The sequence below is a fragment of the Schistocerca americana genome, chromosome 10 (genome assembly GCF_021461395.2).
Source record: "Schistocerca americana isolate TAMUIC-IGC-003095 chromosome 10, iqSchAmer2.1, whole genome shotgun sequence".
NCBI classification, from domain to species: domain Eukaryota; kingdom Metazoa; phylum Arthropoda; class Insecta; order Orthoptera; family Acrididae; genus Schistocerca; species Schistocerca americana.
In genome coordinates, this window is record NC_060128.1 from 146,897,634 (window position 1) to 146,915,264 (window position 17,631).

Here is a 17,631-nt window from a genome sequence, read left to right on the forward strand (position 1 = left end):
CCTTGCAAGCAGTGGACCTAGGGAGGTTTAGGAGTGTGGAAATTTAGTGTACAGACGTATGACCCAATTGACACCCAGTCACCTGATCATGTTCGAAGTCCGTGAGTTCCACGGAGCGCCCAGTTCTGCTTTCTCACGATGTCTAATGACTACTGAGTTTGCTGATATGGAGTACCTGGCAGTAGGGGGCAGCACAATGCTCCTTTAAAAAACGTATGTTTTTGAGGATGTCCGGATGCTTTTGATCACATTAAATACTGAATTCAAGGCTTGGCGACGATGGTGGAGACAAATGAGATGGACTACTGTTACATCTGCATGGAAGGAGGTGGCAAGGGGGCAGGCGAGACGCCTGCAATTATTCGAGGAAACTGTGGATGATGTGGAAACATGATTGTCGACGTCGCTCACAAAGTCAGTTCCCTGTGTGACTATGCAGATTTTCCTGGCGTATTAGTATATCAAATTCTTGTCTGGTTTCCAGATGGATCAAACTGTCATCTGAGCACAATATTTGAGCGGTCCATCTGGCCGCCATCAGGTGAGGAAAGCTACGCTGCTCTCACCGATAACTGATTCCGCTCTTTTTTTTTTAAATTTTTTATTTATTGTGATTTCTTTCCCCTGCACCATATGGGCAGGGCAGGGCTGTCAGCGGCACAATCCGCCGCTCTTCAGCCTAGTGACATGACAACTAAAACAAGAATAAAATGTTACATATATAGGGCGATAAAAAAGGGGAACATAAAACAGAGTAAGGGGAGAAAATGGAGGTAAAAATGCACTGACATGGTGACGTTCATGGGAGACAGTTAAAAAACTCACCAGAAAGTTAAAAAACACAGTTGGCGATTCTTAAAACACAAAGAAGACACTGAACGCACATGCACAGGTTAAAAGTCGGCCACAGTATTAAAAACACAACAGAACAATGTGCTTAAAACCCACTTGGAGCACACACGATGAAGAATAAAACTGCCAGGTGGGGCCTGCCGAGGGAAAGGTCAGAGAGGATGGAAAAGGAGGGGAGAGCAAGGGGCAGCAGGGGAGGCAGCGGTTGATACGGAGAGTCAGCGGGTACACTAAGAGGCAGGAGACACGTGTGGCATGAGATGAAGAGGGAAGACAAGGCAGGAGGAAGTGCAGAGACACTGAAAGGGGGCACAAGAGATGGAGGGGGAGTAGGAGGGGGAAGCCGCTCAGGAGGAGGGAGGGGGAGGAGAGGGAGCCCTGAGGAGGAGGCAGGAAGATGGGGTTAGAGTTAGTAGGAAGGGTAGATGTCAGGGCGAAGCACATCATCCGAGAGGGATGGATGGTGGAAGTTGCATTGGGAAAGGAGATGGAGGGTGTGGAGATGAAGAAAGGGTGGGACACAACGGTAAAGGCGTGGCAACTGGCTGGGGGTGGAGAGGAAGGGAGACACCAGGGGGTGAGGGGGATCAAGGCGGTGAACAATATATAGTGTGCGGGTGTGTTCAAGGAAAAGAAAAAGGAGAAGGTGGGGGAAGGGGTCGAGGTTGTAGAGGATGTGTGTGGGGGACGGAAGGCGGATGCGGAAGGCAAGGCGGAGCGCGTGGCGTTCGAGGATTTGGAGGGCTTTATAGAACTGGGGAGGGGCGGAAATCCAAGCCACGCTGGCATAACAGAGGATGGGGCGGATCAAGGATTTGTAGGTGTGAAGGATGGTGGAAGGATGCAGATCCCACGTCTGGCCGGACAGTAGTCGGAGTCGGTTGTGAGCTTTGTTTTGGATGGTAAGGAGATGGGGAGCCCAGGTGAGGTGGCGGTAGAGGGTGAGGCCAAGGTATTTGAGGGTAGGAGTGAGGTGGATAGGACGGTCATAAATGGTGAGGTAGAAATCATGGATGCAGAAGGAGCGAGTGGTGCAGCCAATGATGATCGCCTGGATTCCACTCGCAAATGACTGCACCTTTATATGCATCGGAAGTACAACTACGCATGCGCTAGATACAGTGCACCCGCACTCAATCATTCCTGCTGCCCCCTGGCGCAAAGAGAGTTGCAGCACCTCCGGTGGTGAATACTGTTGAAAACGCTATATCGTTACAAATGATTATTCATAGCCGGCCGATTTGGATGCCGTTGTTTCCTCATATCTGGTAAAACAGGATTCCACGTTTTACTTAGCGGGTATCAATTATCACAATTAATAATATTATCTGCTAGTCTGATTTCGACATATTCTTTTAAAACACAATCCCAGCACCGCGAAGCATTTGCAACTACTTGCGTCTCACTGTATAGCACCCTGTGTCCCTCTGTAAGGCAATGCTTAGCCACCGCAGATTTATCTGGCTGTAATAATCGCGTATGGCGATGATGTTCAGTACGTCTTTCGTTGACGGTACGAATAGTTTGGCCAATGTAAATTTTCCTGCACTCACGTGGCATTTTGCAAATGCCAAACTTCCTAAAGGTGTCTTCAGAAGGTTTAGGTAGAGGTCCAAACTCAAAAGCACGTCGAAATTGTCGGTCCCTATAGCCGTTATTATTGAACACGTCCTTAAGATGTTACAGCCCCTGTGATAAATTCTCAGCATCCGAGACGGCATATGCTCGTTTAACCAAGGTCCGAAGGACTTCTGTACGTTCGAAAGGTGGATGGAAACAGTTAGCATGTAAATACCTGTCGGTTCAAAAGGTGGATGGAAACAGTTAGCATGTAAATACCTGTCGGTATGAGTGGATTTCCGGTAAACACTGTGTCCAAGAGTTTCGTCTTCTTTTCTTCTAGTACATCCAAAAATGGTAACTTTCCCTCGTTTTAATTTCCATCGTGAATTTGATGTTCGGATGAAGACAATAACCGATGCAAAGAGTCTATTTCACGTGGCCAAACAAGAAACATATCGTCATCATATCTCAGAAAACACGAAGGCTTCAAAAAAGATGTTTTCAGGGACATATCCTCAAAGTCCTCCATGAAAAGATTAGCTACTATGGGGGTTAAAGGACTCCCCATAGCTATACTGTCGGTTTGTTCAAAATATTTGTCATCAAATAAAAAATAGATGGATGTCAGAACATGACGGCAGAGCTTCGTCATTTCCATATCAAGTTTTTCATTAATTAAAATCAGTGACTCTTCAAGAGGGACCCGAGTAAAAAGTGACACCACATCAAAACTAACAAGTAAATCAGAGGGACCAAGACGAAGCAACTCTAAACACTGAACAAAATCCATGAAATTGGAAATATGGTATTCACATTTACCCACATGAGGGCTGAGAGCCGACACAAAATGTTTTGCCAAGTTTTAAGTTGGTGCACCCAAATTAGAAAGAACAGGGAGCAATGGGACTCCATCCTTATGGATCTTTGGCAAACCGTATAATCTAGGTGGAACGGCCGCACCAGGACGTAGTTTTTTGATAGCGTCCTCAGGTAAGGAACTCTTCTCCAGAAGTGAAATCGTAGTCCGTTTTATGCGAACCGTGGGATCCTTCTGTACTGTACGATACGACAGATCCTTAAGTCACGGTTGAGCGATCGGTAATTGCGCGCAGCGTTGTCTGCCGTAGCAACACTGATTTCGTCAACCACCTGTGGTTCAACCGGTCGTCCGCCTCTTCCCGGAGCGACGCCCAGTTCTCCAGTTGATTCGAACTTCTTCATCATGCTCCGCATAGCAGGCGGAGAAAGAGGACCCTTCCGTAATCCTTTCAGCCGGGGGTATTCTCGAAGTGCAGTTGCGACGTTGTGTTGCTTTGACAACAGAGCTACGCCAACAATGCCCTGCTCCTTTTTCCAAGCTCAGCTCATGTTGACACGTCAACAAGCGCACTGCGACTGATCAGGTGTGTGAGACTATGAATCACGATGACTGATCACGGCACCTGTTGGCCGTACTTGGAACAGGACGGTGGCGCTATGGCGCATGGAAATCGTGCACTTCACACTCTGGACATTAATGCTACCAAGTTTGGTACACCTACGGTAATTAGTTTCCGTGTTATAAAGTATTAAATAGGGAAAATTTAATTACAACCACCTGGTAGATGTGACAGTCTGAAGTACAAACTCTTCAGAGAAATGTTGAATTGCCAGGACTGACGCGCTACCCGAGGCATTTTGTAAACCCTAAAGTGCGAATTGTTAAACTTCACTCCACTGGAATTTTTTCCACTTTTCCCCAGGTTTGCCAACTTGGGCAAATTTCGGTATAAATTTCTGAAAATTGTTTACCCAGTGTTTCTGAACTTTTGGAATCTGACGCAGAATGGTGTATTCAACAAGGCAAGGCGTTGACGAGTTATAATCATTAATCCTGCCAGACGAAACTGCCTCAAAAGTTTTGCAATATGTTGCATAATATCCTCAACACAGTCACTAAAATTGTCATATATCTTAAAATGATACACTCCAAGTAAAACTGAAATTTTACTCTCAGAACTGACCTGCAGCAAATGCTGGATTGCATTTACCAATATTCTTGAAATAATTCTTTCATTTCTCTTTAACTGTTCGATCATTTGAAGTGATTCCTTGATACTCTGTGTTGAAAAATAAATTTTATGTTAACGGCGGCAGAATAACTTGTGACAACACAATGTGAATGTCATCCAAATAATGGTATACAAACCTAAATTTCAACCTAGACAAAACGGCGGCTCCTGTTGAAAGGCAGAAAGATACTCTGCTGACCTCATATCTTCCAATCCTTGAAAAAGGAGGTTATTGCCCCATGTTCGTTCGCCAAAGGATCTGGCAATAAGCCGCAGCGAGGTCTAAGACTATAAAATGTTTGGTCCTGCCAAATCGCATGAAACAAGGATGTAAATTAGACGAGGAGATCGACTGACAAAAATTGATCGGCTACTGGTCTGACTTTCCCCCTGCCCGTATGCTATCAAAATTGTGGGTGAAGAGTATAGTGAAGTAAAAGGGCTCATTAGTACCTCCTCAAGCATCTGATCAAAACTTCTTCAGTTGATCCACCTGTGATAGTAAAAGTCATTAAGGTGGATGCCTAACGGTACCTAGTCCATGATCTGATTTCTATATTCAGCTACCTTCATCATCCCCAATTTATGTGTAGGTTGGGTTGTTTGGGGAAGAGACCAAACTGCGAGGTCATCGGTCTCATCGGATTAGGGAAGGACGGGGAAGGAATTCGGCCATGCCCTTTCAAAGGAACCATCCCGGCATTTGCCTGGAGCGATTTAGGGAAATCACGTAAAACCTAAGTCAGGATGGCCGGACGCGGGATTGAAGCGTCGTCCTCCCCCCAATTTACAGGTAAAGCACATCAGGAAGAGAGACACGCATAACACCTGCAACTGAGTAGCTTATTGGGGTATCAGGTAATTGAGTTCAAACTTGCCACAATTGCCACTGTTAACCAAATTACATTTTGTTCCTGGCAAAATCCCATGCCAGCTATAACCATATGGCGTACTGTGAGAAAACATGAAGACAAATATCCTCTTCCTCCATTCTGGTAGAAGACCAATGTGTTGAATAAAATCAGACGTGAGGTTAGCTGGAATGGATGAAACACTTGCTATCTTAAATCTGAACTATCAATTGAAATCACGAACCAGAATTTAAAATGTAATCCACCTAGTAACCGTATTTGTTGGTCATTGGCCATTTTAAAAATCCTGAAAACTGGTTTCAATGGAGGCAATTTGCACACAAGAATATTGAGCTTCACTGATCAAGGTGACAGCACTGCCCAAAAGCAAGAAAACACAAGCCAGTTCCTCATTAATGCGTATACAAGTTAAGGACACACTTTTCCAATACACAACAGAGGACATTCCTTCATTAACTTCCCACAGCACTGAGGTCCCAGTCATTCCGTCCTTCCTGATTTATGCAAAACCAACACTGGACAGCTCCACCAAAGTGACTGTTACTCCCACAATCAAAAGATTTCCATGTCTATTTGGGCATAAGGTTACCACCATCACCACTTTTCTCATGCAAAATAGCTGCCTTATAGGCTCCAGATTTAACATTGAGCTTCTCATCAGCACATCTGACGTTTTCAACTTGCTAAACAAGTTCCTGGAACTCTAACAACCTATTAGCAATGGAGGCAAACAGTATACAACCATGCGATACCCTCAAATATATGGAAACAACTTAAGAGTCTTGTAGTGGAAAACAAAATGCTTCAGAAGTATATCGAACACCACCAACATATCCAGATAACTCACCCTCTACACGTATATAATATGTCCTAACAAATTTGTGCAAGGCATGGACTGGTACAGATTTAATTCAAACACTGGCATGTAAATTAGTCAAACTAGTGCCATTAGGCATACCTGCACAATCAAACTACTTTGAGCAACCATGAACCAATGGGTATAATAGTTCATAAATCCTACCTTTCTCCTCCGGATCTACAAACTCACAAAAATAGTTGACTTGAGGCAATATACCACCAGATATATACTTACGTCCCTCTCCAAATGAAGGATGGGGTGAGGCAATTTAGCAAACAGTCCAATAATGCTGCAGCCAAATTCAGCCATCTGGATGAGATTAGTGATACCATCACCTGGCCTGATCCGCTGTACATAATCATGTCACTCACAAGCCAGCAAACAACTAAGACACTCATGCAAATCCAGTGTCTCTTGCTCCATGTGTAAAAATAAATCACTAACTTGCATGATGCAACACAAATCTTTCTAACAGTTGCTACAGTGCATTAATCTAGTCTCCTTGTGCTTAAGTTGCAAATATAGAGTGTGAGCCATTTCAAGGAAACAAACTATAGGGACCATTTCTTCTAACAAGGCTTCAATACGGTACACGGCTGCACTCACCTCTTTCACTGGAAGAGCAGAAAGAACAACTGGCCAATCTAACAACTCCTACAATACACAGGCATAATCAGCAACACCGTATAGAACTGCAGTTCATTAATGGTAGGTTCATAGCCAATTCTCCCCCTCAAGTTCGCAAACCTGGGACAATTCGTGCAGCCATCCCGAAATAAGTCACACTGATAAAGAGTACATTGGCAACAATAAATCAAATGGAAAAGAAAACAATCAAGGACAAATTCTTGAACTGAAGCTAAGCTGCAAGTGAACACTACTAAACTCCCGGCCACAATCCATAGAACCATGCTCTGCTACCAATATGTAACAGGCCTGTAGGGTTACCAGTATTTGACTGGCCGACTAGGTGGAGTTGGGAGTGGAAAGTTTGTTCAGCTGTGGCCAGGCGCTTTTGGTAGACAAAAGACAAGTTTATTTACAAAACAAATCTCTCAACCGAAACTTCAGCGATTTAGTAGACACAAACAATTTGAAACTGACTTCATAAGAACTAATAAATCACACTAGAATTAACTTCAAACAAATGGGTTCTCAATTATGTCTCCAAATTTTAAAATTGTCGACATTTTGGTTGTTGGTTGGCGATAAAATTAAAAGGCGCTTGAAAGATCTTGAAAGACGACCGCAGACCAGTATACTGAACAAAGGTCAGCAACATTGACGGCCAGTATCAGTCACTCTATACAACCACGACAGCAATTCACAGGTGACAGGCTGCATACACTGTGAGGGCCAGGAATTGCTTTCATGCACACACAGATCCACAGCACACGCCAGTTGTCTGCTGTGTCATTGTTGCCTACTCGGTCCAGAAAAAGACAGCTGTATATCACCAAGCTGTTGTCGTTCAGGACAGTAAACCACTATCTCCTTCTCGAGGAACAGACGGCGTCCTCGTCTCAGTTCGCTTAGTTCCCACCAGCTGGGGCTGCAGCTCATAGGGATGGTTAAAAAGAGCTTGTTGAATAATGGCACATAAATAAACAGTTTAGTTTATAATCTTGGCTACGTTTTGATGTATTTAAACAAGCAGCTGATTTTGGCTAGGTACATTCTCTATAATGCCTTGATGCCTACAGTATTTGGATATATTTGAAAAATATTTACGTATGAGGGTTGTCCAGAAAGCAATGCACCATTTTTTTTCTTCAATAATTTTTTATTGAACATAATGAGAATTACACACACGAAAGAATAGTGTGTTATCTACACACCTTATTTTTTTCACTTAATCTCCATCCTGTTCTATGGCCTTCCTCCAGCACGAAACAAGGGGGTGTATGCCCTGTTGGTGACAATCCTTGTTCTGGTGGCAGAAACAGTGCTTCACTTGTGAATCACCTCCTCATCATCCTGAAAATGTCTTCCACGAAAGACAACCTTTAATGACCAAACAAATGGACGTCCGAAGGGGCTACGTCATGTGTGTCAGATGTGACAGCCGTGGATGGTCTCCCCGATTGCTGCAAATCCTGAAGCTCCGCCAAACCACCTTCTAATGACCTCACCCTCTGTGCCCAGCGACTAACTGTACTCCTATCGCCAGCGGATGCTCCATAGACTTTCCACAAGCGTTTGTGAATGTTCCCCACAGTCTCTTTCTCTGCAGTTAGAAATTCAATGACAACATGTTCCTTGTAACGTATGTCACCTACAGATGCCACTTTGAAATTGCCCTGCAGCTACGCTATCAGTCAGAAGTGAGGTAAACTTGGTGCGCTCACTCAGGAGACATCAAATAATAATGTAGTGGCACAACAGTTTAAGATAGGAAAGTTAGAATCGGTGCAATATTTCTGAGCACATAAGTTACAGCCAGGCACAGGCCCCTTGGCAGTAAGTTATGCTGACCAGTGGTTGTGAAGTAGAATGGAGGCCACAGGGTCATTGAACCTTTGAAAAGCGTAAATGCAGCGCTTTGCATGGCGCAAGTTATAGGCATAAGGGGCCAACTGGCACAACCTAGGTGTTGTGAGTGCGTGACTCGGAGTGGCACATTAGCAAAACAGGGTGCACAGCCAAGTATAAATAGGTGCGATTTTCTAACAAGAGTCATTCAAGTGTGGTAGCTCTCCTGGACAGTGGGGCATGTCACACCACCTGCTACATACAGCAGCTGATGGGGCACTAGTGTTAGAGTCCACGGCAGGTCGCTGGTTCAACCCTCTGAGGCCAACACGACGGATTCAAGTGTGGCAGCTCTCCTGGAAGGCAGGGCATGTCACACCACCAGCTACACACAGCAGCAGATGGAGTGCCAGCGTTCCAGTCCACGGCAGATCATTGGTTTGACCCTCCGAGCCCAACACAGGGTCCATAGGCAACCAGCCAGCAGCAGGCCACTCTTCGGCTCGCTACTGTGAGCAGTCATCCTGGCTTCCAACACACGCCAGAAGCATTGCGAGGCGAGAGGCCACAGATTCAGACGCCAGATCATGGGCGCTTGTGGTCGCCGTGATCTCAGTTACACCAGTGAGGAAGGACACAGTGGGCCGCTCAGCAGCTGCCAGCAGAGTAGCGCTGAGTCAATGGGGAAGAAGACCACTGAGTCAGCTGCCGACGTAGTCCTGATGTTGCCACCCTACAAGGCCAACACACAGCAGTGCCTTGCACTGGGACTCAGGGGAACACAGCACTGTAGTTGGAAACAAATAAATGATTTGGAAAGCTCAGACGAGTCTTAATATGGTGCCTTCTACCTCTTCCCACTACATTTGGTCATCCTGATACATTTGGTGGCTGAAGCCATCACTGCAATAAATGCATAACGTTCTGCATTCATAGCATTGTTTCTAGCTGGAAAAAAAATGCGGTACACTACTTTCTGGGCAACCCTCGTAATTAATGTCTGTTACAGTTGTCAGTCGACAGAAACTACGCGAAAATACTCATAAGCTTATCATAACACCAGTCTTTGGACGGTTTTTGCAGCAATAATTCATTGAACCGTTCTAGATCACATTATATGAAATTATCAAATAGAAACTTGGAAAATATAATTGTGTACTACAATGAACTTTTCACTCTTCAGTGGAGTCTGCGCTGATACAGAACTTTCTTGCCTGATTAAAACTGTGTGCCTGTCCAAGACTTGAACTCGGCACCTTCGTCTTTCTTGGGCACATGATCAACTGATTGAGCTACTCAAGCACGACTCACGACCCACCCTCAAAGTTTACTTCCAACAGTACCTTATCTCCTACCTTTTAGAGGTTGTTCTGCAGAACTTACAGGATCAGCACTCCTGGAAGAAATGATGTTGGGGAGACATGGCTTAGCCGCATCTCGTGGAGAATTCCGAGAATGAATTTTCCTCGCTGCTACAGAGTGTATACTGAGATGAAAGTTTCCTGGCTGATTAAGAGTGTTTGCGCCAGACTGAGTCTCGAAATCGGTAGCTTTACCTCACACGGGCGAGTGCTCTACTGACTGAGCCACAAAAGCAGGAGAACATCTGGGAATTTTGAGAGATTGGTGTGAGGTACCAGCGGAGGTAAAGGTCTGAGGACGCAGTTCACTCGGTAGAGCACTTGGCCAACAAAGGCAAATGTCCCGAGTCTGAGACTCGGTCTGGTGCAGACAGCTTTAAGTAGCTAGCCAATTTTCATGGTTCTGTACTGATTTTAAAAATTTCGTCGTATCTACACTCCCCTGCAAAAGTTAAGGACAAGCTAGATAAAGTCATATAATATACTGAAGCGCCGAAGAAACTTGTATAGACATGTGTACTCAAACACAGAGCTACGTTAACAGGTAGGACACGGCACTGCGGTCGGCAACGCCTATATAAGACAACAAGTGTCTTGCTCAGTTGTCAGATCGGCTGCTACAATGACAGGTTATCAAGGTTTACGTGAGTTTAAACGTGGTGGTACAGCTGGCGCATGAGCGATGGGCACATCATCTCTGAGGTAGCGATGAAGTGGGGATTTTCCCATACGACAATTTCATGAGTGTACCGTGAATATCAGGACTCCGGTAAAACATCAAATCTCCGATATTGCTGCGGGCGGAAAAAGATCCTGCAATAACGGGACCAAGGACGACTGAAGACAATCGTTCAACGTGACGGAAGTGCAACCCTTCTGCAAATTGCTGCATATTTCAATGCTGTGCCATCAACAACTGTCAGCATGCGAACTATTCAACGGAACATCATTGATAAGGGCTTTCAGAGCCGATGGCCCACTAGTGTGCCTTTGATGACTCCGTGACCCAAAGCTTTACGTCTCGCCTTAGCCTGTCAACACCGACACTGGACTGTTGATGATGTTGATGAGTGGAAACATGTTGCCTGATTGGACGAGTCTCATTTGAAATTGTATCGAGTGGATGGACGTGTACGGGTATGGAGACAACCTCATGAATCCATGACCCCTGCATGTCAGCAGGGGACTGTTCAATCTGGTGGAGGCTCTGTAATGGTGTAGGGTGTGTGCAGTTGGAGTGATATGGGGCCCCTGAGGCGACTCTGACAGGTGACACATTGTGCATTCCGACGGACTTGGGCAGTTCTAGCAGGACAAGGATTCAGGGTGTCAATGCCCCCAACTTCAGACGTTAGTCGAGTCTATGCCACGTCGTGTTGCGGCACTTCTTTGTGTTCGTGGGGGCCCTACACGATATTAGGCAGGTGTACCAGTTTTTGTGGCTCTTCATTGTAGATGAAGTAATATAATATGTTAGTAACACCGCGGTAATGAATGAAAGTGTGGCAGAATGTTGCCAGAAGTCTCCAAGTCATGCACAAGAAGATGGGCGTCACACAGAGGAGAATCATCGGGAAGCTGGAAGAAGGACAAAGAGTGAAGAGTGAAGGTCTGGAGTTTGATATTGCTCACAGCATTGTTTCACGTGCATCGGGAGCATTCCAAGCCAAAGGCACTCCTGCCTGTGGAGAGGAGGTAGTCGACCATGGTCAGCTACAGTGGCAAATGTGTGACAGGCAAGAAGGGACCTGTGTCAAATGCCAAGTGCAATTAAAATCACATTTAGCAGGACTCTCACTCCCAACATTGGCATAGCCACTGCATAGTGGTAGTCTCTTTGCCTGATGACCAGTATGATGAGTTCCATTGACAACTGCTCATAAGTACTACCATTTGAGAGCATAGGGGCTGGACTAACGAGGAGTGGGATCACGTAGCTCTTAAGATTCAGTCTGAGTTGTGATTCTGGATGCACTCTCAAACAGCGAGAGGTAGGAACACGTAATTCAGAAAGGAACATTGTCGAATATGTTTTAGCGGTCCAGGTGTTATGGAATGGAGTGGCATTATGCTTCATAGACGCATTGACCTCCAAGTCTTTGAACGTTATTGTGACACTGTACTGGTTCCCCATGTGCGTTTTTTCAGGGGTTATTCGGCCCTGACATTTTTTATGTTTTTTATTTTCTCTCTTGTTCTTTCTTTCTTTGTTTGGGTCTTCTAAGGACCATGCACCAATTTCAATGATTCCTTCTTTGTTGTTCTTTCTTTTTCCTCCAGTATTCTTTAATCTTTTCAATATGTATCCTTTTTCTCTCCTCGGACCATTTTGACCCTGTCTTCTTCTCCCTCTTGCCTTGGAACCCTTCCATTTTTAACACTTTCTTCTTGAAAATCTCTCTTTCTGTTTCATCTTTTTCACTTATATTGTCTCTTTCCAAATCTTTCCTAACTTCTTGAATCCCAGCTATTGTTGACTTCTTGTCCCAATGATATTTAAAAATCTGTTTGGTTAACCTGTTGCTGTTCATTCTGTATAAGTGTCCAAGAAACAGCAGCCGCCTCTTTCGTAGTGTTTCATTTATATTTTCTATGTTGTGGTGAACTTCTTCATTGCGTCTTAATTTCCATACCTCTGTATTTTTTGGTGGTCCAAATATTTTTCGAATGACTTTTATTTCTAGGACTTCAAGTTAGTGTAATTTGTAGTTCAGTACTAAACATTCACTTGCATAAAGACATTCTGGTTTTACTGCTGTGTTGTAGTGCTGTATCTTCAAATTTTTAGACAGACACCTTTTGTTGTAGACATTCCTAGTTATTCCATAAGCTCCTTCCATTTTATGTACTCTTTCTTCTATAGCGAGTTTTTCTAAGCCACTTTCTTGGATAATTTCTCCCAAATATTTAAATTTATTTACCCTCTTTATCTGGCCAATATCTGTTGCTGGCGATTCTGGAGCATTTTTTTAATATTTGTCATAAATGTTGTTTTTTCTACAGATATTCTTAAACCTGCTTTGTTGGCTATTTCTTCTAAGATGTTGATTTGTATTCCAGCATTTGTTACGTTTTCAGAAAGAATGGCAATATCATCCTCAAATGCTAAACAGTGAATTTAAATAAAAGAAATGGCTCTGAGCACTATGGGACTTAACATCTATGGTCATCAGTCCCCTAGAACTTAGAACTACTTAAACCTAACTAACCTAAGGACGTCACACAACACCCAGTCATCACGAGGCAGAGAAAACCCCTGACCCCGCCGGGAATCGAACCCGGGAACCCGGGCGTGGGAAGAGAGAACGCTACCGCACGACCACGAGCTGCGGACTGAATTTAAATATCTTTGTATTTAGTTCACAGTCTGATTTGTGATAGCTTCTCTTCTTTTACTTTTTGTTTCCATTCTCTTACTATTTTTTCTAGTACACGGTTTATTTTATTTTTTTATTTTTAATTTCTTTATGATAATGGGTGAGCACATTCAACAGCACAGATGGAGAAGCTCTTGGAGCAAGAGAGCATTCGGCGAATGGATGGGCCTTTTCATTCCCCCAGACATAAATCCCATAAAGCCAGTGTGGAATGCGTTGGGGAGACATATCGCAGCACATCCACATGCACCAACAGCCATCCAGCATTTCTCAACTGCGCTGGTGAACGAATGGAATGCCCTACCACAACAACTCTTTCCCAACCTTGCAGTCAACACACACGTTACAGAGCATCCATTACTGTCCGCAGTCATCACATACCCTATTAACAACCAAGACCCGCCTTTTGTAATGTCCAGGAGACAATCATAAATCGCCGTGACTTCAATGTACAGGGGTTGCCCAGAAAGTAAGCATCGCATTTTTTTCTTTAACAATTCCTTATTGAACATAACGAGAATTACACACATGAAAGAATGGTGTTTCATCTACACAACCTGTTCTTCCACGTAATCTACATCACATTCTCTGGCCTTCCTCCAGCGCAAAACAAGGGCTTGTATGCCCTGTCGGTACAAATTCTTGTCCTGGTGGCAGAGCCAGTGCTTCACTGTGTGAATCATCTCCTCATCGTCCTCAAAATGTCCTCCGCGAATGCCATCCTTTAGTGGCCCAAAGAAGTGGAAGTCCCAGGGGGCTAGGTCGGGTGTGTCAGGTGTGACAGCTGCGGACGGTCTCCCCGGTCGCTGCAAATCGTGGAGCTCAGCCGAACCGACTTCTGATGACGTCACCCTCCGTGCCCAGGGACTAACTGTACTTCTGTAGACGACAGATGCTCCGTAGACTTTGCAGAAACGTTTGTGAATATTCCCTACAGTTTCTTTCTCTGCAGTGAGAAATTCAATTATGGTACGTTGCTTGTAATGTACATCACCTAGAGACGCCATTTTGATACTGTCCTGCAGCTACACTATCTGTCGTAAGTAATGGAAACTTCTCACACTCTCTCAGGAGGCTTCAGATAATACAAATGTAATGTTTCGCATTCGTAGCATTGTTTTCGCCTGAGAAAAAAATTCGGTGCCTTACTTTCTGGGAAACCCTTGTAATTATTGTCTTTGAATAAAAGTGTCCTTTATCTTCGTCTCATTGTGTACTTTTTTTAGCTACATTCTGTAATATACTGTAGCAGTTCTTTCTACGTACTGTCCAAATTTCATCCAACTATATTGGCTGTGACACATCATGTGAATGTTACTTTCGTTCTTAAGTTTCGCACACCAGTGTATTTGTGAAATAACAAACATAATGGAATATTTTTAAATAGTATCAACAGAAGTCCTCTGTTTCGTGTTTCCTTTTGGCATCTCAAATTCGTTCACTGTGTTTTACATTTCAGGCTACAAAACTAGATATAGTTTGTAGAGATACAATTTCTACAATTCAATTTTTCCCAAGGAAGTTATCAACATTCACACAAATATTATTTGCTATTTTTGTCGCTGACGCATGACCCTCATTTGAAAACGTAAATTTTAATTTCAATATTAGAGGAAATCGATAAAAACCCGTTCCTCTTGATTAAATAGAGAAGTAAGTCATTCCCACGTTCTAGTAGGAATCTCATGCGCTATCAGGAACATGAGATGAAACTTTACTGAACTTTGTGGAACACTCGCTGAAAATTTTCCCTCATGTATGTAACATAACGCCACTGTCAGTATTACTTATCACTAGCATATGACTCGACTTAGGTAAACATACCAAGTAGCAGTACCCTCACAGGAAACAGTAACGGTAAAAATTGTAGATAAACGCATAGTTCACTGGCCAGATTTTTTTCTGTAAAAGAGGTGTAGCTATGGGGAGAGGGTGGCGTGAAACAGAGAAATGAAGGACCACGTAAACCGACGAGATGAAGAGGTTTCTTAACACTAAAAAGTGCAAGTCTTTGAGCTCAGCATCTCGCTTATGGTAGCTAATAGTCTATGCTGAATATTTGTTAATATGTATCTTATTCCATAATTCGTATTAAACATTCGAAACATTTAACCTTAGATTACTAAACCCTCGTAAAATTCACGCTTGCAGTAAGATACTAAACAGGACATTTTGTACTTAATTTGTTATTTAACATACCATTGGAGATATAATAATCGTTATTAACTAATGCATGACACATAAATTATGACTTCCTTTGAATAATATGTGGAGTAGTCCCGGTACACTTTACGATGGTTTAGTAACAATGTAACCTTTTCCCCCCTTCAGTGTTCTAGGGTTAATAATGTCTTATGTAAACATCTTTTGCAGGTTTTAAATGGAGCGTACGCGATGTTCAACATGCTTTACGGGTTACAAAGTAATAGATAAAGTCCCAGTTGTCTACTTTGGCAAAGAACATAAGCTGACTCGAATTCCAGTAATAAGGACTTCTAGGACAATCTTTGCGCCGTTTTGTTCAAAAATAGAAGGAAACAACATTAGTAACTATAAACTTGACCTAGTTTCTCTTCTAGCTTTACAACACACATTTAATGCTAGTTTACACAAAATGAAAACTTCGAAAACAGCCTCTTGCTACGAATAACTACAAACAAATTCTTACACTATAAGAAGTCGTATATGCTAAAGCTATGAACAATACAAAAACTACCACATCTGCGCCCAGTATCAATTACAACAGTTTCCTGAATATAAGATTGGTGTTGTGTATAATATATCATTGAAGAATAAATATTCTTATATAGTGGCCTATATGCATTGAAGACCTTATTGTTCCTCTCTGTTAATGACACCCACTGTGGTGATTACTAATGCTACAGTGGTAAAATGCGAAAGTATTTGTAGACAGTAACATTACTGGCATCACATCCTACTATACCACAAACAAAAGCTGCTATTAGTTTTTGTTCAAAACTGGTAGTACAATTAGCGAATAACGTGTTAATGCTTGGGTTCTCAGTGTCACGTATAAAACAACAACACGCACTGGAAAATACAGCACTTTCATTACATCTGGATGCATTTGTTACCTCAGACTGAGTAAGGCACCACACTGGTAAGATCATAACTCCGTATCCTATTCCCAGTCCGAGCTTTGCTACATCTTATTGACTGGACAGTAAATCTTACTGTTGATACTGTTATTTCTACGAGTACTTCAACTTCCTAAGTGGAGGTACTATGCTGATCTTATTTCCAAGGTTTTTACGTTTTCAGTATTGCTATTTTTCATTAATTCAATATTCTTTTTAAAATAGCCTCCTATTTGGATTTGGTGGCAGGAAAAATAGTATTACCAAGTGTGTCACAGAAAGAGATAGCCTCGTGTTATTGACACTGTGATCCATAAATTCAGTTTGTGACATAACAAAGCCAAATACGTAACTCTACGTTGAAAATTTGAATACTTTTTGAGTATAAATGCATATTGGTAAAAGTCAATATTATGTTAAATCAATACTGAATTCAAAAGGAAAACTTATCGAACCATAATACTATCTTTGAACTTTTAAATGTTTGTATGTTTTGATAACATAGATGATTTGTTAATTACAATACAATGTAGAATAGTTTGTTAGTTGTAAATGGCTGTTGAACTCGCAAGGGAACTTTGTGAAACTCCTGGTTAAATCCGCAGGACAGAACAGGTAATTGGAATTGTGGTAAGGGGCCAAAAATGAGCGGCTGTCAGTTACACTCGAACACATATAACTATATTTAGTTGCCCAAACATTACAGCGGAAATTTCCGAGCTTAACTATCGACTGAATATGTCACATAATATTATGGCTTAAGGGCACAACCTCTTTAATTTTAAAAAGGCTGAAGGCCCATGATTTGAAACACAACTACAATAAATTTTCAAAAGGTAGAAATTTCGAATGAGGCTGAAGGCCCAAACAATCTAAGACTTGACAAGTAAGGAATTTTAATTTTAAAATGGCTGAAGGCCCATGATTTAAACACACAACTACAATAAAAAAGGCAGAAGGCCCAAAGCTTTATCCAGAAAAAAAAATTTAAATGAGGCTGAAAGCCCAAACAATCTTAGACTTAACATGTAAGGAATTTTAGCCCGCATCTCGTTCTCGCTTCCCACGCACGAGTTCCCGGGTTCGATTCCCGGCGGGGTTCAGGGATTTTCTCTGCCTCGTGATG

The 17,631-nt window shown here is 42.9% G+C and overlaps 1 protein-coding gene across 1 annotated transcript in view; it reads left to right on the forward strand.

Moving 5' to 3' along the window:
* Window positions 1-16,005, forward strand: part of LOC124552717 (odorant receptor 43a-like) — a 125,360-nt gene extending 109,355 nt beyond the window's left edge. The window contains exon 8 of the mRNA XM_047127058.1: window positions 15,781-16,005. Within this exon, the coding sequence (XP_046983014.1) occupies window positions 15,781-15,840 (60 nt within the window). The 3' untranslated portion in view covers window positions 15,841-16,005. The remainder of the gene's footprint in view (window positions 1-15,780) is intronic.
* Window positions 16,006-17,631: the final 1,626 nt, after the last annotated feature.